The sequence below is a fragment of the Sinohyriopsis cumingii genome, chromosome 5 (assembly GCF_028554795.1).
Source record: "Sinohyriopsis cumingii isolate HCF-2022 chromosome 5, ASM2855479v2, whole genome shotgun sequence".
Classification (NCBI taxonomy): domain Eukaryota; kingdom Metazoa; phylum Mollusca; class Bivalvia; order Unionida; family Unionidae; genus Sinohyriopsis; species Sinohyriopsis cumingii.
The window spans coordinates 36,862,549-36,880,796 of record NC_142965.1 but is presented as its reverse complement, the minus strand read 5'-3'; the positions used below and the strand labels follow the sequence as shown (position 1 = coordinate 36,880,796).

Sequence of the window (18,248 nt, the reverse complement as noted above, 5' to 3'; positions counted from 1 at the left end):
CAAGGGCAATCACCCTCTAGATAATGATAGCCAAATCAAGCAGACACCTTGTAAGAAGGTACAACCTCATTATACCACACCACCAGTAGCAACCACTACAGGTAGTAAGAAAGAAAAACAAACATCCATTATGGCACTCATGGCTTTCAGAATTTCTCTTCAGTTACATGAGATTTCCTGGGACAATTACAGATATTTTGTTGTTACAGTTGTTGCTTAGAGCCCTTTTGGGAGAACTTTCATTTGTACTTATGTAAGCTTATTAAAAGGAAATATAAAATATCAAAAAAACAAAAACTTACCACTGTTATCACATATGTGTGCAGAATTTTCTGTTCAATTTAGTTTCTACCCTCCAGGGAAAACTTTAGCCTGTTTGCTAGTTTGAGGTTTCTTGCTGATTTGGGAGCAATCTCAGCCCAACTTAAGCACTAATCTTTGGTTGCTATAGAAAGCTAAATTTTATCAGAGAAATAGGGTATACAGTTTCAGCTTTCAAATGGACTGGGGAGCAAGCTTCAGAGGGGATGAGCTTTGATTTACCATACACACCCATTACTTTTCCTATTCAAGAATTTGAAGTGGAAATGATCTTACATACATGTGTGTGTGTGTGTGTGTGTGTGTGTGTGTTCAGCAAAGAACTTTGTTTGCAATTTATAATTTCATTTCCTCTGAAAATAAAATCTTTTATGATACAGATCTACTGAAATGGGAAGGGGGGATCATTAGTTTTCTTGACACAACGGTTGTGTTTTATGCAAAGCTGCAAAGAGGGATGCTGCATATATTCAAATATAGGTTGGTTTCAGCTGCAAACATCATAAACCCAGATCATTGACACTTGATGTACCAACAGAAACAGCTCCATGCAGTTTGGTATAATTAATTAATGAAACAATTAATGAAAGCACTAGCCTTTACAGATAAACCACACACATCTCACCTCCATGGGTCAGTGGTTCTTTCTGGGGTCTTCCCAGATAGCTTCCCTCACCAGATATACTAGCCACTATGTATAGCCTATCATGTGCTGGAAAGTAGAATTAAAACTACACAACACCAAGTAACATAGACCTTAATCTGCCAGCACATTATGCAGATGAGGGTGTACACTGTTTGCAGTTGGATCTGACCTGTATGCATTTTTGTATGGTATGATCATTAAATATCAGTTGTAGGCATCCAGTCAAGGCCTAATCAAGATGAATGCTGGTTATTTTTAAAACAAGTAATGATTTATAATGTGTTTTATTTTGTGCAATATTTTTTTCAAAATATCAAGTATTTGTATAACTGTCTTGACATATTACTTTTGTGTGTTTTATTCTTAAGACACAATGATTAAAGCTAGTAAAGATTTGAATATGACTATAACAATCATAACAAATCAACAACATAGGAAGAAATTATACAGAAATAACACATATTGAAATAATTAAATACTGGAAGTAAAGAACAGAAAATTATTTCTGATGCACAAATTACCATTCAAATTATGATACCATCTGTTCATGGCATCCTGGTTTGCTTACTTGTGCACACCTGTGTAATTACATTTGATTTACCCAGCTAAAAAGTTATTAGGAGAAAGAGGCCTTTTAGTTTCAAAGAAGATTTATATCTGTATATCTGAGGAAATGTGTTTGATATAAAACTACTGCTCTTCTATGCTGCCAATCACCTGATCATGATTGCATTCTATTCAGTGTGTGTGCTAATTAATTTGACATTAAATTAGTTGTAAATTGCAGAAAAGAGAAAAATCTAAAATATGCATGTTCATCTTTTTCACTGTAATCTTGTTTTGTGCACTAGTAATTTTTTTGTTGGTCTTTTTACTGTTAAACCAAAAATTGTTATCACTTGTGTCTAATTAGTGGCATAAGGCATGATTCATACAGTCAGCATATAGAATTAACTGAACACAAGTACAGCCAGTGCAATCAAATCCAATCTTTCATCAGATAAGGGCTGTTGATTGGCAGCATAGCTGAGCAGTAGTTTTATATCAAACACATTTCCTCAGATATACAGATATAAATCTTCTTTGAAGCTAAAAGGCCTCTTTCTCCAGCTGCAGCCCACAGAAGTGAAGAATATAAACCTTGTAAATACCTGACTGACATTTTTTGGTTCTATTTCTTCTTATCAGTATTATTCATTTGTTGTACTTCATTAGGAGTACTTGTTTTATGTGTTAAAGTTCAAATGATATTTATATCATAAATAAATAGGTTTTCTTGGAATATAAGGATTTTGTTGAATGTCTAAGTTGAAACTTTACTGAAATTGCCAGAATTTGAAATTCTAGGACTAAAGTAGGGAATGGTCCCCATCCCTGAGGGGGTTCTGTAGAGAACACCACCACCAAGGACCCATTTCTACATGCCTTAAGCACTGATCCAGTGGCCTAGTGGTTAGAATGTCCACCTCAGATGCGGGAGGTCGTGGGTTCAATCCCCAGCGAAGTCATACCAAAGACTTACAAAAATGGTACTAACAGCTGCCTCACTTGGCGCTCAGCATTAGCCTGGTGTCAGGATAATGTGACTGGGTGGAACATCATGCTACATGTCTGCGGCATGATGTCCCAGTGCTAGACATCACTATAAACTGTCACACTGCAGATATCATGGTGATATGACTGAAAAATTGTTAAAGTCACGTTAAAAATCCAAATCACCTGTCTTAAAACACTGCATGTTTCCACTAAATATGTCCACCAAATGAGCTGTTCACCAAGGAGCCACTTCCACCGGCATAAAATACAGGATGTTTCCACTAATTATGTTCACCAAAATAACTATCCCCCAAGGAGCCTTTTCCACCTTACTTAAAATACAGCATGTTTCCACTAATTATGTCCACCAAATGATCCATCATCCCTTTGATTCAGCCATCTTGTTATCATAAGAGGAGTGGAATTATAAATAATTATCATTATTCTCTTGAGCAAACTTATAATGTGTGGGCTAGGTATGGATCCCATGTTTTTCCTGAAAATGCCAGAACAATTTGGCCTTTTTGTTGAATGCAAAGAAAATAAAAATAAAAATTGGTAAAATAATCCCTGATATTGCTTGTTTTATCATCAAAAATGGCTGTTAGTGTCCAGAACCTTGAATCATTATCATGAAATTTTCAATTTATAATACGAGGTCAGTGATACATTTTTGATTAATGAAAATGACACTATTGCTACCAATGGCAACACTTCAAGAAATAAATAGCAGTGAAATAAGTTTTTTTAAGTGAAATTTGTGTATGATCATCATAAATATTAGATGTGTATAATCTTATCATTATACTGCTTTACTACAGTACCTTTTTCCAGTGGTACTTTTTCACTGTACTGGTATCTGAGTAGTTTCCGTCAATAAGGAATGTACTGAAATTCCCAAGGAAACTTTTTAGATTTCAATGGTATTAACAGCATGTTTTCATTATTCATGACAAAATAGTTTAACAGATTATCTTTTTGTATCCATCACAAATTAATGATGAAAATTATAATTTATGATCCTTTAATCATATTTTTAATATGTGACATATGCCAAAGTGGTGGACAAATTAAATATTGGGAAACATAATCAGTCCAAATCCAACTTTCACAAAAATATTCAGACTGTAAAAACAACAAAAACAAAATTAACAAACAAAAGCAAACAACACAAAACACCTGAGGTTTTAGTTATTTTCTAGCATATGTGACTCTGTTAAGTATTTCATTCCTTGGTGTGACTGAATCATCCTACAATTTTCAGAAGCGCATTTTTCTGTATGAACTTTATGTAATTTCTCAAGTCCAGTAAATATTTTCTCATTTGAGTAAGTTGTTGTTATTGTTGTTTTAGGGTTTAACGCCATTTTCAGCACAAGATAGGCTATACATGGCAGCCAATATTAATGGTGGAGGAAGAACCCAGGCAAACCCTGGAAAGAACCACCAACCCATGAGAAACTACTGGCAAGCTTTCTCACATACCTACATTGGCCGAACCTGAGACTCAAACCCACGCAGACAGAGGTGAGATGGCAATGATCTGTAATGATGAGTGCTTTAGATCACTCAGCCATTTGATTAAGTGTTTTATGTTTACTGGCCTTCTCTGATAAATGTCTTGCCTGGGCATTGATATCCCATTCAAAGTTTCCTTGCCTAGTATATCAATAGCGTAATAAAAAAATTGTAGACATCAGCATCAGCACTTCCTGCTTCTAGCAATCAGCTCTGCAATGTCAGTACTGTCTTTCACAATTTCAGCTATAGTGTACGTTTAATCACCCAACTTTTATTGCAACTTCTATAACAATTAACATACACATGGCAAATTCATCAAATATAAGATACATGTACTGACCATTTAATTTTTGAGGGAGAGGGCTGTTGATTTTTGTCTGCGCTGAGATATTTATTTCAAAATAATTATTGTTTGCAAATAATATCATGGATAGAATATGGTTTTATTTTTTTTTAAACCATGTAAAGATGTTTTTCCAGCTACTGTTCCTGCCCCAAAACATTAAATTGCTGGTCACTAATATAATTGCAGTATATCATGGTATATATTGTAGTACATTCTTGAATACCGTGGTATACCATGGTACAGATTTTTTCATGGCACCCAGCTGTATTTAATATGATACGCCGTAATGTGTTCAAACATGCAAAATGTCAGTATACTGCATCAGCTATGTCCGTGGGCATTTCTCTGAAAACCTAATTAACTGCCAGCTGTGTTTTGATCTCAGATCTGCAAAAGAATTTGTGGTATTCTTACACTCAATTAAAAGCAAACCTGCTTTGTATTATCACACTATTTATGTCCTTTGTCAAAGAAAGGGAGTGGATACAATTAAAAGGCATGCAGATCCTACCTGCATAAGAGCTAGTGGTCATGTTTGTGTATCAGGTCAACTCATTTCAGTTGAACACTCAAACACTGTTACAAGTATTATTGTGTAATTAAACTACCTTAAATTCCCTACCTAGTCACTAAAAAATCTAATCAAAGGTGTCAAGTCAACCAAGTGAAAGGAGTACCTCGTGAATTCAAAACTTTGTTTGATACAGTTCCAAAGTTTGCAGTGGCTTAAAATTAACCAATTGACACCTAGAGATTTGCTCAAGGATGAGCAGAACTTGCGCAAAACAAATGTCTCTACTATTTTAACCAAAGGAATCATTATTTTTTATGCAAAAAGCAGTGATGCAATTTGGCACACATGTACTTGATGGGTTGATGCCCCTTAGAGTTAAGTTCTGTGTGAAGTTCTGTGTGACTCACTGTCATGCATTGGGGTGGGGTGCTCCCAATATTTATTTGAATTACTGTGGAATTCCCACCCTGGCTCATTTTTGTAGGAAGTGAAATTAGTGATAGAGAGAGGTAAAGCTCCGAGCCCCCAGTCAGCAATACTGACAATTAAATTATTAAGAACATGAAGGTGAAATCCTAAAGAATAACAATTTAATACAAATTAAACGATATTAATTTCTCAACCAATCTACTTCCTCTTGACCATGTGACAACCTATTTCATCACGTGATTTTAGTGTGAGATGGCTTTCCCCTGTACTTGGTTTCTACTCATCTGTGTTTACTATGCCAATTGCTTTACTCCTTCTGGCGTTCTCCGATTCTTCCTGTCCTCTTCCTCTTTTGTCTTCTTTCTCCTCCTCCTTTTCTTTCTCTCCTTCTCCTTCAACGAGGCTTGTTCCCCGCCTACTTCTATTCTCTATTTCTCCTTCAACAGAGCTTGTTCTCCGCCTACTTCTATCCTGTCTCTCTGAGACTCGGGACTTGACTATTCTGTCCCCAAAAGCTTCCTTTACAAAGCTTTCTGTCCTTAGAATGTACTAAGAGTTTTCCCGCCAAATCATGAGTGGCTCCCTCGGAGTGAGTATATTCTGCTTTACCAGTACAACGGCTTACAAATCACTAATTCGTTATCAGTTCAACTGACTTAAGTTCTGGTTTGAATTGATGGCCCCACCCTTCCTCAGTTCTGATTGGATTATCAATTCTACCCCCAGTCTGTTCAGCTTAACAGACGAGCCTCAGGCCATCTGTCAAAGCGGGGAGATTTACAATAGCGTTGAGGGTCCTTTGTTCTCAGAACAAAGCTTCTAACATCTATATGCTAGTGTTAACACCTAATGGGGGGGGTTCTTGTACAAACAAAATCACCATAACAGTGCAGGGTCAACATACTCATTGCGCTAACCCATTCCTTTGTTCCTGACTTACGTAATCACGGGGAGGCAAACGTGACATTCTGTTACAATCTTTTGGAGTTTGATTATTTTGAAAATTAAGCTAATTCATACCAAAAAGTGAACAATTTTATTAGAAAAAACTGTTTATTGCCAACTGTTACCAACATTATTATAAAACAAGTATTGATCTGTTAAACACTGCTGCTACCCAACCCCAGTCTTCTCAAAGTCTAACCAAGATGACACCCCCTTCATTTTTCTGGGGTCTCACGGTAACTCACACCCTTTCTTATAGTGTGGTCTATGTTTCTGGATCCCACTTGTGTTATTAAGGGTGAGACTGTATTTATGTCTTGCCTTTTTATGTCCCTGCTGTATCTACACTTATGGAGGAGATATAGGGTCCATCTTTCATATCATGTAACATGATTTCATCCATACCTAAGTATAGACTGAATTTAGGTTTGGACTTTCTGTACCTGTGCTGTGTATATAGAGAGGGTATATATGACATATCCCATCCAATCGCAGATTTTCTTTCTGTGAAATGTCTTTAAATGACTTTGGATTCAAATCAGATTTGGTACATGGCTTTACATTAAGAAGTCAAGTTCATTTTTCACCATTTTCCAACAAAATTTAGTAGTTATGGCTCCTGTTTGACTCAGAAACCCGCTTTATGTTGCATTATATTTTCATTTTTGCTCCTTATCTTTTAAAGGACTTCATTATAAACTAATTTTGGTTTGCACTTAGATTAAGAGGACAAGTTTTATACCATGTTCCTACAAAAAGTAATAAGGTTATGGCCCCTGTTTGACTTAGAACTTGGCCTTTCTTTTGCATTATAATTTTGTTTTAAAGGACTTCATGTATTTGGTAGGAGACTTTACCTTAAGAAAATCTTGGCTAAGTTCAACTTTCACAACTTTTCACTAATTCATTGGTGTGTGTACCCATTTGATCTGAAACGTTTCCCTTCAGATAAAATTTTCATTCTTTTTCGGCAAAATCTTAAAGGGTTATGGGATCTGCTTTGCCTTAAGGCTGTGCACTTAGTTGTGTCATGTTTGCAGGGGTATCTGTGTCATAATGACACATTTCTAGTTGTGATACCTGAACAGGGGGGCCATGGTTTCTAGCATCTTTTTTGGATGAATTCATCTACCATTGCTCAAGATAGTTCATATAACTGCTAGTTATTGGAAGGAAATGAGATTTTTCTTGTTTCGTAAAATTAATTTGAAGGAATGTTTTCCTTCTTTCTTAGAAAAACTGCAATTTTTAAATTTATTCATGTCACAATTGTATTGTAGGAGCAGTTGTTTTGGCTAACTATGTGCTTAGATCATGAACAATTTCCAGAAGTACAGTCAAAAGAAATTTCAAAGTATGGAAGTTACATAAAGGTATGCTACAGTTTTCTTCATTGTGCATACTGCAGATACAAATAATGACCTTAGACCTGTCACTCTCTCAGAACTAAGATCTGTGAGCTCCCCCAAAGAGGCAAACTAGTGTGCAAAACATAAGTATGCTTATTTCCCCTAATTTTTTTCTTCTCAGTCTGTGACAAATGAGGAGGTAACACAGGAGCAGCTAGGAGGAGCTAAAACACATACCTCAGTATCAGGTGAGATGTTCATACCTTTTTCAGAGTTGCTTTGTTGTTTTTTTTTTTGCCTTTGAAATGTAGGTGAGACCCATTTATCACTATTCAGATAGGGTTATTTGTCTTGCTGCAGTTGTTATGGAAGTTGTTGGTAATAATTTTAAATCTTGTATCAACAATATATTTTTACATTTAATTCCACTGTTGCATGTACAACTCTGACACTTTATTGCAGAATTCATTTTGAGAAACAATAGTCTGGGTGACAGTGACATTTTTTAAAATTCTCCATCACTTGCATCAAGTCTTTATACTTAGCATGATTTCTGTGATTTTTTCTTTTAGTCCTGGAATTTATTACATTAATTCATTTGAGGACTTATATTTAAATCATTAAAGTGGGTTACAGCAGTCTACTTATTTGCACACGAGTCAATGTTATGTCTGATGTTTGTGGTAGTAGAGCCAGGTAGATAATTGGCAAAACATTTTTATCATCAATTTATTTTAGATTTACTGAGTCACTTCTTAAGTTACATATTAAAAATGTTACAAGTACATTGCTACTGAATTGGATTGGGGCATCAGACAAGACTGTTGTTATTCTAAATTGAATGGTGGCATCAGACGATTGTTATGCTTATTTGGATAGGGGCATCATACGATTGTTATGCTTATTTGGATAGGGGCATCATACAAGACTATTGTTATTCTAAATTGAATGGTGGCATCAGACAATTGTTATACTTTATTGGATAGGGGCATCATACAAGACTATTGTTATTCTAAATTGAATGGTGGCATCAGACGATTGTTATACTTAATTGGATAGGGGCATCAGACAAGACTATTGTTATTCTAAATTGAATGGCGGCATCAGACGATTGTTATACTTATTTGGATAGGGGCATCATACAAGACTATTGTTATTCTAAATTGAATGGTGGCATCAGACGATTGTTATACTTTATTGGATAGGGGCATCAGACAAGACTATTGTTATTCTAAATTGAATGGTGGCATCAGACGATTGTTATACTTAATTGGATAGGGGCATCAGACAAGACTATTGTTATTCTAAATTGAATGGCGGCATCAGACGATTGTTATACTTAATTGGATAGGGGCATCAGACAAGACTATTGTTATTCTAAATTGAATGGTGGCATTTGACAAGGTCATTTTTAAACTGAACTGAATGGGGCAGCAGACAAGACTATTGTTATACTGAATTGAATGCCGGCAGCAGGCATGGCCATTATTATAGTAAATTGAAAGGGGCAGTTGACAAGACTATTGCTGTACTAATTTGAATGGGTCAGCAGACAACACTGTTGTTATATTAAATTGAATGTGGGCAAAAGACAAGGCCATTGTTATATTAAATTGGATGGGGGCAGTGGACAAGATCATTGTTATACTGAACTGGATAGGACAGCAGACAAGACCATTGTTACACTGAACTGAATGGTGCAGCAGGAAAGACTATTGTAGTTATACTAAATTGGATATGACAGCAGGCAAGTCTGTTGTTATAGTGAATTAGATGGGGCAGCAGGCTATGCCATTGTTATACTGAATTGGATGGGAAAGCAGACTAGGCCATTGTTATACTGAATTGGATGGGGCAGCAAACAAGACTATTATGCTGAATTGGATGGGGCAGCAAACAAGACTATTATGCTGAATTGGATGGGGCAGCAGACTAGGCCATTATGATACTGAATTAATTGAGGCAGCAGACCAGACTTATATGGAATTGGATGGGGCAGCAAACAAGATCATTGTTTTACTGTGTTTGATAGGGGCAACAGACAAGACCATTGTATCCATTTATAATTTGAACAGATCTTGCATTTTCATGTGCATAGTTTTGTCCTCTTTCCAAAGCAGATTGATTGTAAACAGTGATATAGACCATTCTGAATTCTGCTCAGTGTATACCAGTTTTTCCTATTAAATTTTTTTAATGCATAAAAAAACAATTTACAGACTTAAATCTTATTAAATGAAAACAATTTACAGACTTTTTTCTCTTTGATTAAAAGTAGGATAACTGTCAAATTTTGAGAAAATACAGAACTAATTTTTTGTGTGCATAATTCCAGCTTAGAGTCACTCTGCATTTCCTGTATTGTAGTCCGTTTTTGTGGGAGACATTCCTACATGTTGTTCTGCACTCATCAACATTACACAAGCACACACACCAGACCTGAGTTGATAAACCAATCACCTTGGTTTTAAGAAATTAGATTAGGAAGTGTTAAGTAAGGTTGATTAACATATCAGAAAGCTCTGTTGTTATATGTTGTAGAAATGTTGTTATAATTCAGGTTTCTTTATTATGGTGTAGCAAGATTTATAAATATCTATTATTTCAGTTGAATTTACTATGACATACAAAAAGTTGCAGAATCACCTTTATGATATTGACATTTTTGGTTTGTTTATTTAAAAGTATTTTTTTTTAAATTGAAAAGGAAAGGTGTTGTATTTTGCTCTTTTAAGGTGTGGCCCACAAGGCTTTTGATAATGATGTTGATGCCTTGCTGCAGGTGAGGGAGTTCTTTGATTTTCTGCCATTAAGTAACAAGGATCCAGCCCCTGTTAGAGAATGTGATGACCCATGGTAAGTATAAAGGATCTAGATCACTCCAGTGTTGGAAGTTATTGTATATGCTCTCATCTGAGTTAAGTACAGATGCAAACAATATAGACCCTGATCTGTCATTGCAAAATACACTGGCAGAGCTGGTTTTATATTCCTATCAGACTGCATTAATCTAGATTTACTGGCAATGTAATGACAGATCTGTCAGTGTATTTTGCAGTTGGACTTGATTTACAAGCAAGCATATGGTTCTCACTTCTAAGATCAATGATAAAAAGGTTTGAGTAATGACAAAAGTCCAGCACACATTACATTCATGGGAATTAAAAGCAGTTTAAATACCAAATTTTTGGAACGATTGCTCATACAACATTATATTTTAGGGTGAAGGACTTAACATTTTATTTGCAGCAAAATATTCACGAATGCACCTGTCTGTCTTTAGTTCTGAGAGAATACATGCAAATTCTGCACTAATCCATCCATTTGAAGGAAAACTTAATTTTCTTTTCAAATTTTAAGATGTGTTGTGAATTTTTCTTATGTTTATTGATTCAGTGTACCGGTACTTGAATTGAGCTGCCTGACAACTTCCATCTCATACCCTTTTCCAATGGGTTATAAATATCCCCGCCCCCATTCTTTATGTCTAGATAATAACAAAACCTGACAGCATCTATTAAGTAAATTATTAATGGAATATATGTCAGTCTATTGTTTTATATATGTTTGTCATTTTGTAACATGGATCTTGTTTTTTAATTAGTCTTGATTAAGAGAGTAAGAATCCATACAATGACATCACATAAGAATGAAGGCTACATAGGTGTGCTAAGTGAAAAATGTTTAGTGTGAAGGTGTGCTAAATGAAAATATCAACTATGAAGGTGTGAAGAGTATCAGGTATGAAGGTGTGCTGAGTAAAGATTATTGAGTACAAAGATGGAACAGTATTTTCCAATTGCCATAAAGGTAGTTTTCTTATATCCTAGCTCATCTGTTTTCCACTCTCTTAAGTCAGGATTTTCAAATGTTTTCTCATGTGACAAATTCTGTCAGATTGGCAGGAGTAGACTATATTATTTGCATAAATGGCATTTTATAAGTAATAAGTTGGGTTTCTTTTTGCCAGGGATCGAGATGTGCCAGGCCTGGACACTGTAGTACCTCTTGAGTCTACATCAGCATATGATATTAAGGACGTCATCCAGGGTGTAAGTGTCTGTAATAGAATAACTGATATGGTGATTCTATCATGGTGGCTCCAGGTCACAGTTTTGTCTGTGTGGGTATGTGAGGAAGCTTGACAATAGCTTTCCTTGGGTCAATGGTTATTCCCATGGTCTTACTGGGTTGTTCCTCCACCAGAAATATACTGGCCATCATGCATAGCCTAATTTGGGCTGCAAAATGGTGTTCAGCACACAAAACCATGAACCATTCTTTTATGATTTCAGATAATCTATTTGCATCATACTGTTGTTGGTTTCTTCATTTATGAAATTTGTTAGGCACGTTTGAAGCAAAAACCAATTGACATAGAGAAATGAAACTGGGTAGGCATTTCAGCATGATTGTGCAAATAAAACGACATAGAGAAATGAAACTTGGTAGGCACCGTGTCCAAAATATGTGATAGCCCAATACCCAGGATCTCTCTAACTTCCGAGGGGCCCCTCCTATAATTTAAACGAGGTGCCCATTGGGCTTATAAAAAAAAATCAAATATGCCTGAGAAAACTTTTGATTGCTATTAGCAAATGCAGAAACTTGTTTTCAAGATGTTGACCTGCCATAACACGATGTATAAGCTTGTTAGATATTGATTTCATGAAACCAATTTATCCATTTCAAAATGAAATTTTTAACTTTATATATGTAAACATTTCGAGGGGAGGGGTCATGGTCCAGCTACAGCATTATAAATAATACTGCATAAGGTGTGCATTAACAAATTTCAAGCCCCCAGTCAGCAAAGCACTGATACCCTAAATACATACAATAACTCAAGATTCAATAGATAAAAATGTTATAAAATGTAAAGAATCAATAAATATATTCAACATAAAGTCTTCAGTCTCTTAGTACAGTTGACCTAGTAATCAACCTTTAGAATCCACTTCAACCAGTTTCCCTTTCTTAGGACACTCAAAATAGTGAAGTTTTCCCTTACAAATGGTGGATGTTTCCTGCTTAACTTTTAGACCGCACGTTCATTTCGTTTTAGCCCTCTAATTAGCTATATTTGATTGGTCCACTCCTATTGGTTTATCTCAGTACCAACCATATCACACTTGGCAGCTTTAACACAGGGGTGGGTGAGCATGTATAAGAGGCAGACAATTAAAGCTATTCAGAGGATTGTGTTCCCTTGAAGCAATCTGCTTCTGTAGGACATCTTGTTCTTAGGTAGATTCCACTTAGTTGTGACCTTGCATAACTTGGATTGAGCTATTTGCCATTAGGTAGGGAGGCAAAGGTCCTGTACAGAGATCTACTGATAAACTGTATTGCCTACATAATGCATTCTGTTTAATCACATTTTGTTAACATTTATTATTGTGATAAATGTCACATCATAAAATCCTGTATCACAATGACATCTTTACCACATCACAAGTATTCTCATTGAATGATGCAGTTTTTAAATGTATGTATTTCTATATACAGTTACTTAAAACTTGTTGAATAATACAGTATACCATTCTCTGTAAACAGCTCATAACATATAAAATTATTCAGCAACTTTCATAAATTTTGTATCTAGTTGCATTAGATACTCTGTGTGCATGTATTGTACTTTGCTTTATTTTAGGTTGCTGATGATACCAATTTCTTTGAGATTATGCCAAACTATGCTAAGAACATTGTGGTGGGCTTTTCAAGAATGAATGGCCGGACTGTGGGCATGGTGGCCAATCAACCTAAAGTAGCTGCAGGTAATTTGTGTATGTCCCCACCATATCTGTGCAGAAGTCATATAGTGTGTCTTTTATGACTCTTCACTCCCATCCCATCCATAGGGAATTTTGTTTCGACTTGGTAACTTTAAAAGGACTGCATTGATCGAAAGCAAATTTTATACAGTTCTGTCCATTAAGAAGACCCATGTAAAGATCAGTTTTCACCAAATTTGGATCACATATAATAGAGTTATATCCTCTGTTAGACTTGGCATTTTGTCCTTTCATTGTTACATTTATTGGTACATATCTAATTTACATTGTATAAGGGACATAACCATGTAAATCACACATGCCATCAAAAGACAGTTACAGGAATCCACCATGACATGAACAAGTCCTGTCTTTATTAAATATTTCCCATTCCTTGGTTATACAGGTAAGATGGAATTTTAAGAATTAAGCTTTTCACCGCTTCTGCTCTAAAACTGCTTGAAGATTTCGACTATCCCCACATTTCAAGGAACATAGATAAATAGTAATTACACATTTATACCATAATGTCCATCCATCCATATGCCTGCTTATTCATAACAAAGCTTTGCCTTTCCTTCCACACCACTTTAAAGATTTCAGTGAAATGTTGTAAGCTGGATATTTATTGGTGTAGTTGTGAAATAAGGTTTTCCATGTAGCCTCTGTCCAGGTTTTTTCACAGAAATTACAACCTAGTTAAATCTTCATACTACATTGAAACATCTCAAAAAGTACATTATCATCATTTTAGATTACTTTTCATATTGAAAGCATTGCAAACTTAATCTTGACAACCTATTAATATCTTGGATCTTATAGAAACATATTGTTCTCATATTATCTGTAAAAAGTATTCCGTACTGTTGGCTTCCTGGTTACATTCTTAATAAGGGTAATGGAAAGGGCAGATAAAGCATTGAAACTGCCATGCAGTCAACTGTTTCTCAATAGAAGATTTCATATACTGACCTCAGATATTATATATATTGGAATTTCATCATACTCCTCAAACAATATGAAAGAGAACTTCAGCAACAAACTTTGTAGCGTAACATGAAACCCACCATTGGAGAGTGCCATTCCTTGGTTTGAACTAACCACAGAAATGAGAGAGCCATTCCTTGTATTGAACTAATCACAGAATTTAGAGAGCCATTCCATTTCCATGTATTGAACTAATCACAGAAATGAAAGCCATTCCTTGTACTGAAGTAATCACAGAAATGAAAGCCATTCCTTGTACTGAAGTAATCACAGAAATGAAAGCCATTCCTTGTACTGAAGTAATCACAGAATTGAGAGAACCATTCTATGTATTGAACTAATCACAGAAATGAAAGCCATTCCTTGTACTGAAGTAATCACAGAAATGAGAGAACCATTCTATGTATTGAACTAATCACAGAAATGAAAGCCATTCCTTGTACTGAAGTAATCACAGAAATGAAAGCCATTCCTTGTACTGAAGTAATCACAGAAATGAAAGCCATTCCTTGTACTGAAGTAATCACAGAAATGAGAGAACCATTCCATGTATTGAACTAATCACAGAAATGAAAGCCATTCCTTGTACTGAAGTAATCACAGAAATGAAAGCCATTCCTTGTACTGAAGTAATCACAGAAATGAAAGCCATTCCTTGTACTGAAGTAATCACAGAAATGAAAGCCATTCCTTGTACTGAAGTAATCACAGAAATGAGAGAACCATTCTATGTATTGAACTAATCACAGAAATGAAAGCCATTCCTTGTACTGAAGTAATCACAGAAATGAAAGCCATTCCTTGTACTGAAGTAATCACAGAAATGAAAGCCATTCCTTGTACTGAAGTAATCACAGAAATGAAAGCCATTCCTTGTACTGAAGTAATCACAGAAATGAGAGAACCATTCTATATATTGAACTAATCACAGAAATGAAAGCCATTCCTTGTACTGAAGTAATCACAGAAATGAAAGCCATTCCTTGTACTGAAGTAATCACAGAAATGAAAGCCATTCCTTGTACTGAAGTAATCACAGAAATGAGAGAACCATTCTATGTATTGAACTAATCACAGAAATGAAAGCCATTCCTTGTACTGAAGTAATCACAGAAATGAGAGAACCATTCTGTGTATTGAACTAATCACAGAAATGAAAGCCATTCCTTGTACTGAAGTAATCACAGAAATGAAAGCCATTCCTTGTACTGAAGTAATCACAGAAATGAGAGAACCATTCTATGTATTGAACTAATCACAGAAATGAAAGCCATTCCTTGTACTGAAGTAATCACAGAAATGAAAGCCATTCCTTGTACTGAAGTAATCACAGAAATGAAAGCCATTCCTTGTACTGAAGTAATCACAGAAATGAGAGAACCATTCTATGTATTGAACTAATCACAGAAATGAGGTGCTGTGCCAATCACTATAAAATAATTTTTTTTAAAACAACCTCAGAAATGTTGATGTGATTTTGATAAAATTTGTCAAAGAATCCTGGCATGTAGATGCCATTTTATACAGATAATACTGATCATCATTTGTTACAACAAGCATATGTCATCTGTCCATAATTGCAGTTTGAATATTTTTCAAAAATCTCCATTAAGTAAAGATTGCTATGGTGGCCTAGTGGTTAGAGTGTCTGCCTTGGATGTGGGAGGTCACAGGTTCAAACCCCAGCTAATTCATTCCAAAGACCTATAAAAATGGTCCCAACAACTGTCTAGACTAAATGCTAAACACTGAGAGGTTAGTGTTAGGACTGGTCAGCCTGGTGTCAGGATAATGTGACTGGGTGGAACATGTGCTACATGTCTGCGGCATGATGCCCCAGTGCTAGACATCACTGTAAACTGCCATACTGCAGACATCATAGCACCATGACTGAAAAATTGTTTAATCTGCATTAAAAATCCAATCACACACACACACACACACACACACACACACACACAAAAATGATGTTAATCCATCAAATATGGCTAACATAGCTAAAAATAATCTTTAAAGTATGTGGACATGTTCTGATGAAAATCTATTCTGCAAACATTTTTTAGTGAATTATTGTTTGAGCATTTGCAAAAGGAGGATATATAGTACTGTTTGGAACAGCTCAGTCAATCAAATTTTATACCAGTGTCCAAAGTTCTGCTTTATGTTTTCATGTACATGTTCTTTGAATATTTGGAAGTTTGACCATGTAATAAATCTTACAGGTTGCCTTGATATCAATGCCTCTGTGAAGGGAGCCAGATTTGTTCGATTCTGTGATGCATTTAACATCCCAATCGTTACTTTTGTTGATGTTCCAGGATTCTTACCAGGTAAGATGATGTCTTTTTTTGATTCAATAACTTAAGAGTCATGCTGACTTCTTTTTGTGTATAATTTGTGAATCAAAAGTGATGCAGATTCCACCATGCCTTAACATGTCCTAGTCTAAAGTCCATTTGTACACCCTTTCAGTTTTCAACAAATTACTTCATGAAATAAAAATGTTAACTACAGATTTTGGCAAGGAAAGAGCTGATTTATTTTGAGCAGGCAAATGAATGTCAGTTTAAATTGTAGATGATAATGTTATATCTAGAAATTCCTGTACAAATTAAACATTATTGTAAATCCATGTTAGGAGTTTTTCTGCAAGCATTGTGAATAAAACTGCTAAAGTGTTCTTCTAGTCCACCACTTTTATCAGTGACCACTCCAGTGGCCTAGTGGTTAGAGCATCCGCCTCGGATGCAGGAGGTCGTGGGTTTGATCCCCAGCCAAGTCATATCAGAGAATTATAAAAATGTTACTAACAGCTGCCTCACTTGGTGCTCAGCATTAAGAAGTTAGTGTTAGGACTGGTGGGCCTGGTGTCAGGATAATGTGACTGGGTGGGACATCATGCTACATGTCTGTGGAATGATGCCCCAGTGCTAGACATCACTATAAACTGCCACACTGCAGACACCTTAGCGATATGACTGAAACATTGTTAAAGCTATGTTAAAAATCCAAATCACACACACACAGACACAATTATCAGTGACATTTTTTTAAAAGGAATTTTATGTATTAGCATTTAATTGCATGGCAGCACAAATATGGCTGTGGAGAACCTAATATCAATTATACCCATAATGCCATGCATAAATTACCCACAGTGGCTTACAAAAATGGCTTATTTGTATAGCAACTTCTGCACCTACCACCATAAGCTATGAATGGAGAGTATTCAATTATGTCAGTATATGCTTGAAAAGCAGTTAGCTCCCATTTTTGGGGCATGATATAGCCAATAATCCATTCAGAGTGTTGTTAAAATCATCAAAAACAAACAGATGTAAATGAACTGGTTTTGGTGTTTGTTCTTACCAGTATATTGACAAAGACATGTTTTGTTCCAGTGATTAATAAACATGATGCATGTTATATATTTATTGGATGATAATCCCAGCCCTTCATTTTTGTCACAAAGTTTTGCAATATATTTAATACAAATATATTTGGCTGTTTATAAACCTATCACCATTTGGAAAAAGAAAGTTTTCACCGGCTCCTTTATGATAATTAGATTTTGAAGTTTTTAAAATTACAAAATCTTTGTACAAGAAAGAATGCAGTTGTCATCTCTGTCATTACACTATCATATCCTATGCATTGATTTTGTTATAACCCATGCATGGATTTTTTCATACCCTCTGTATGTATTTTGTCATTCCCAATGCATGGATTTTGTTATACCCTATGCTTGGATTTTGTTATACCTTTGAATGGATTTTATTATACCCTATGCATAGATTTTGTTATACAGTACCCTCTACATTGATTTTGTCATCCGTATGCATGGAGTTTGTCATACCCTTTGCATCAGTTTTGTTATACT

General features: G+C 35.4%; 2 protein-coding genes across 2 annotated transcripts in view; one reads left to right on the top strand and one right to left on the bottom strand.

The window, feature by feature from the left end:
* The window catches only part of LOC149798947 (beta-1,4-galactosyltransferase galt-1-like), a 31,862-nt gene extending 31,430 nt beyond the window's left edge, over positions 1-432 (bottom strand). The window contains exon 1 of the mRNA XM_089957867.1: positions 303-432. The gene's annotated coding sequence lies outside the window, so the exon portion shown is untranslated. The remainder of the gene's footprint in view (positions 1-302) is intronic.
* Positions 1-18,248, top strand: part of LOC149798946 (propionyl-CoA carboxylase beta chain, mitochondrial-like) — a 111,138-nt gene that overhangs the window by 75,880 nt on the left and 17,010 nt on the right. The window contains exons 9-13 of the mRNA XM_089957870.1: positions 7,789-7,855; positions 10,343-10,463; positions 11,578-11,659; positions 13,261-13,384; positions 16,591-16,698. Of these exons, the coding sequence (XP_089813996.1) occupies positions 7,789-7,855; positions 10,343-10,463; positions 11,578-11,659; positions 13,261-13,384; positions 16,591-16,698 (502 nt within the window). The remainder of the gene's footprint in view (positions 1-7,788; positions 7,856-10,342; positions 10,464-11,577; positions 11,660-13,260; positions 13,385-16,590; positions 16,699-18,248) is intronic.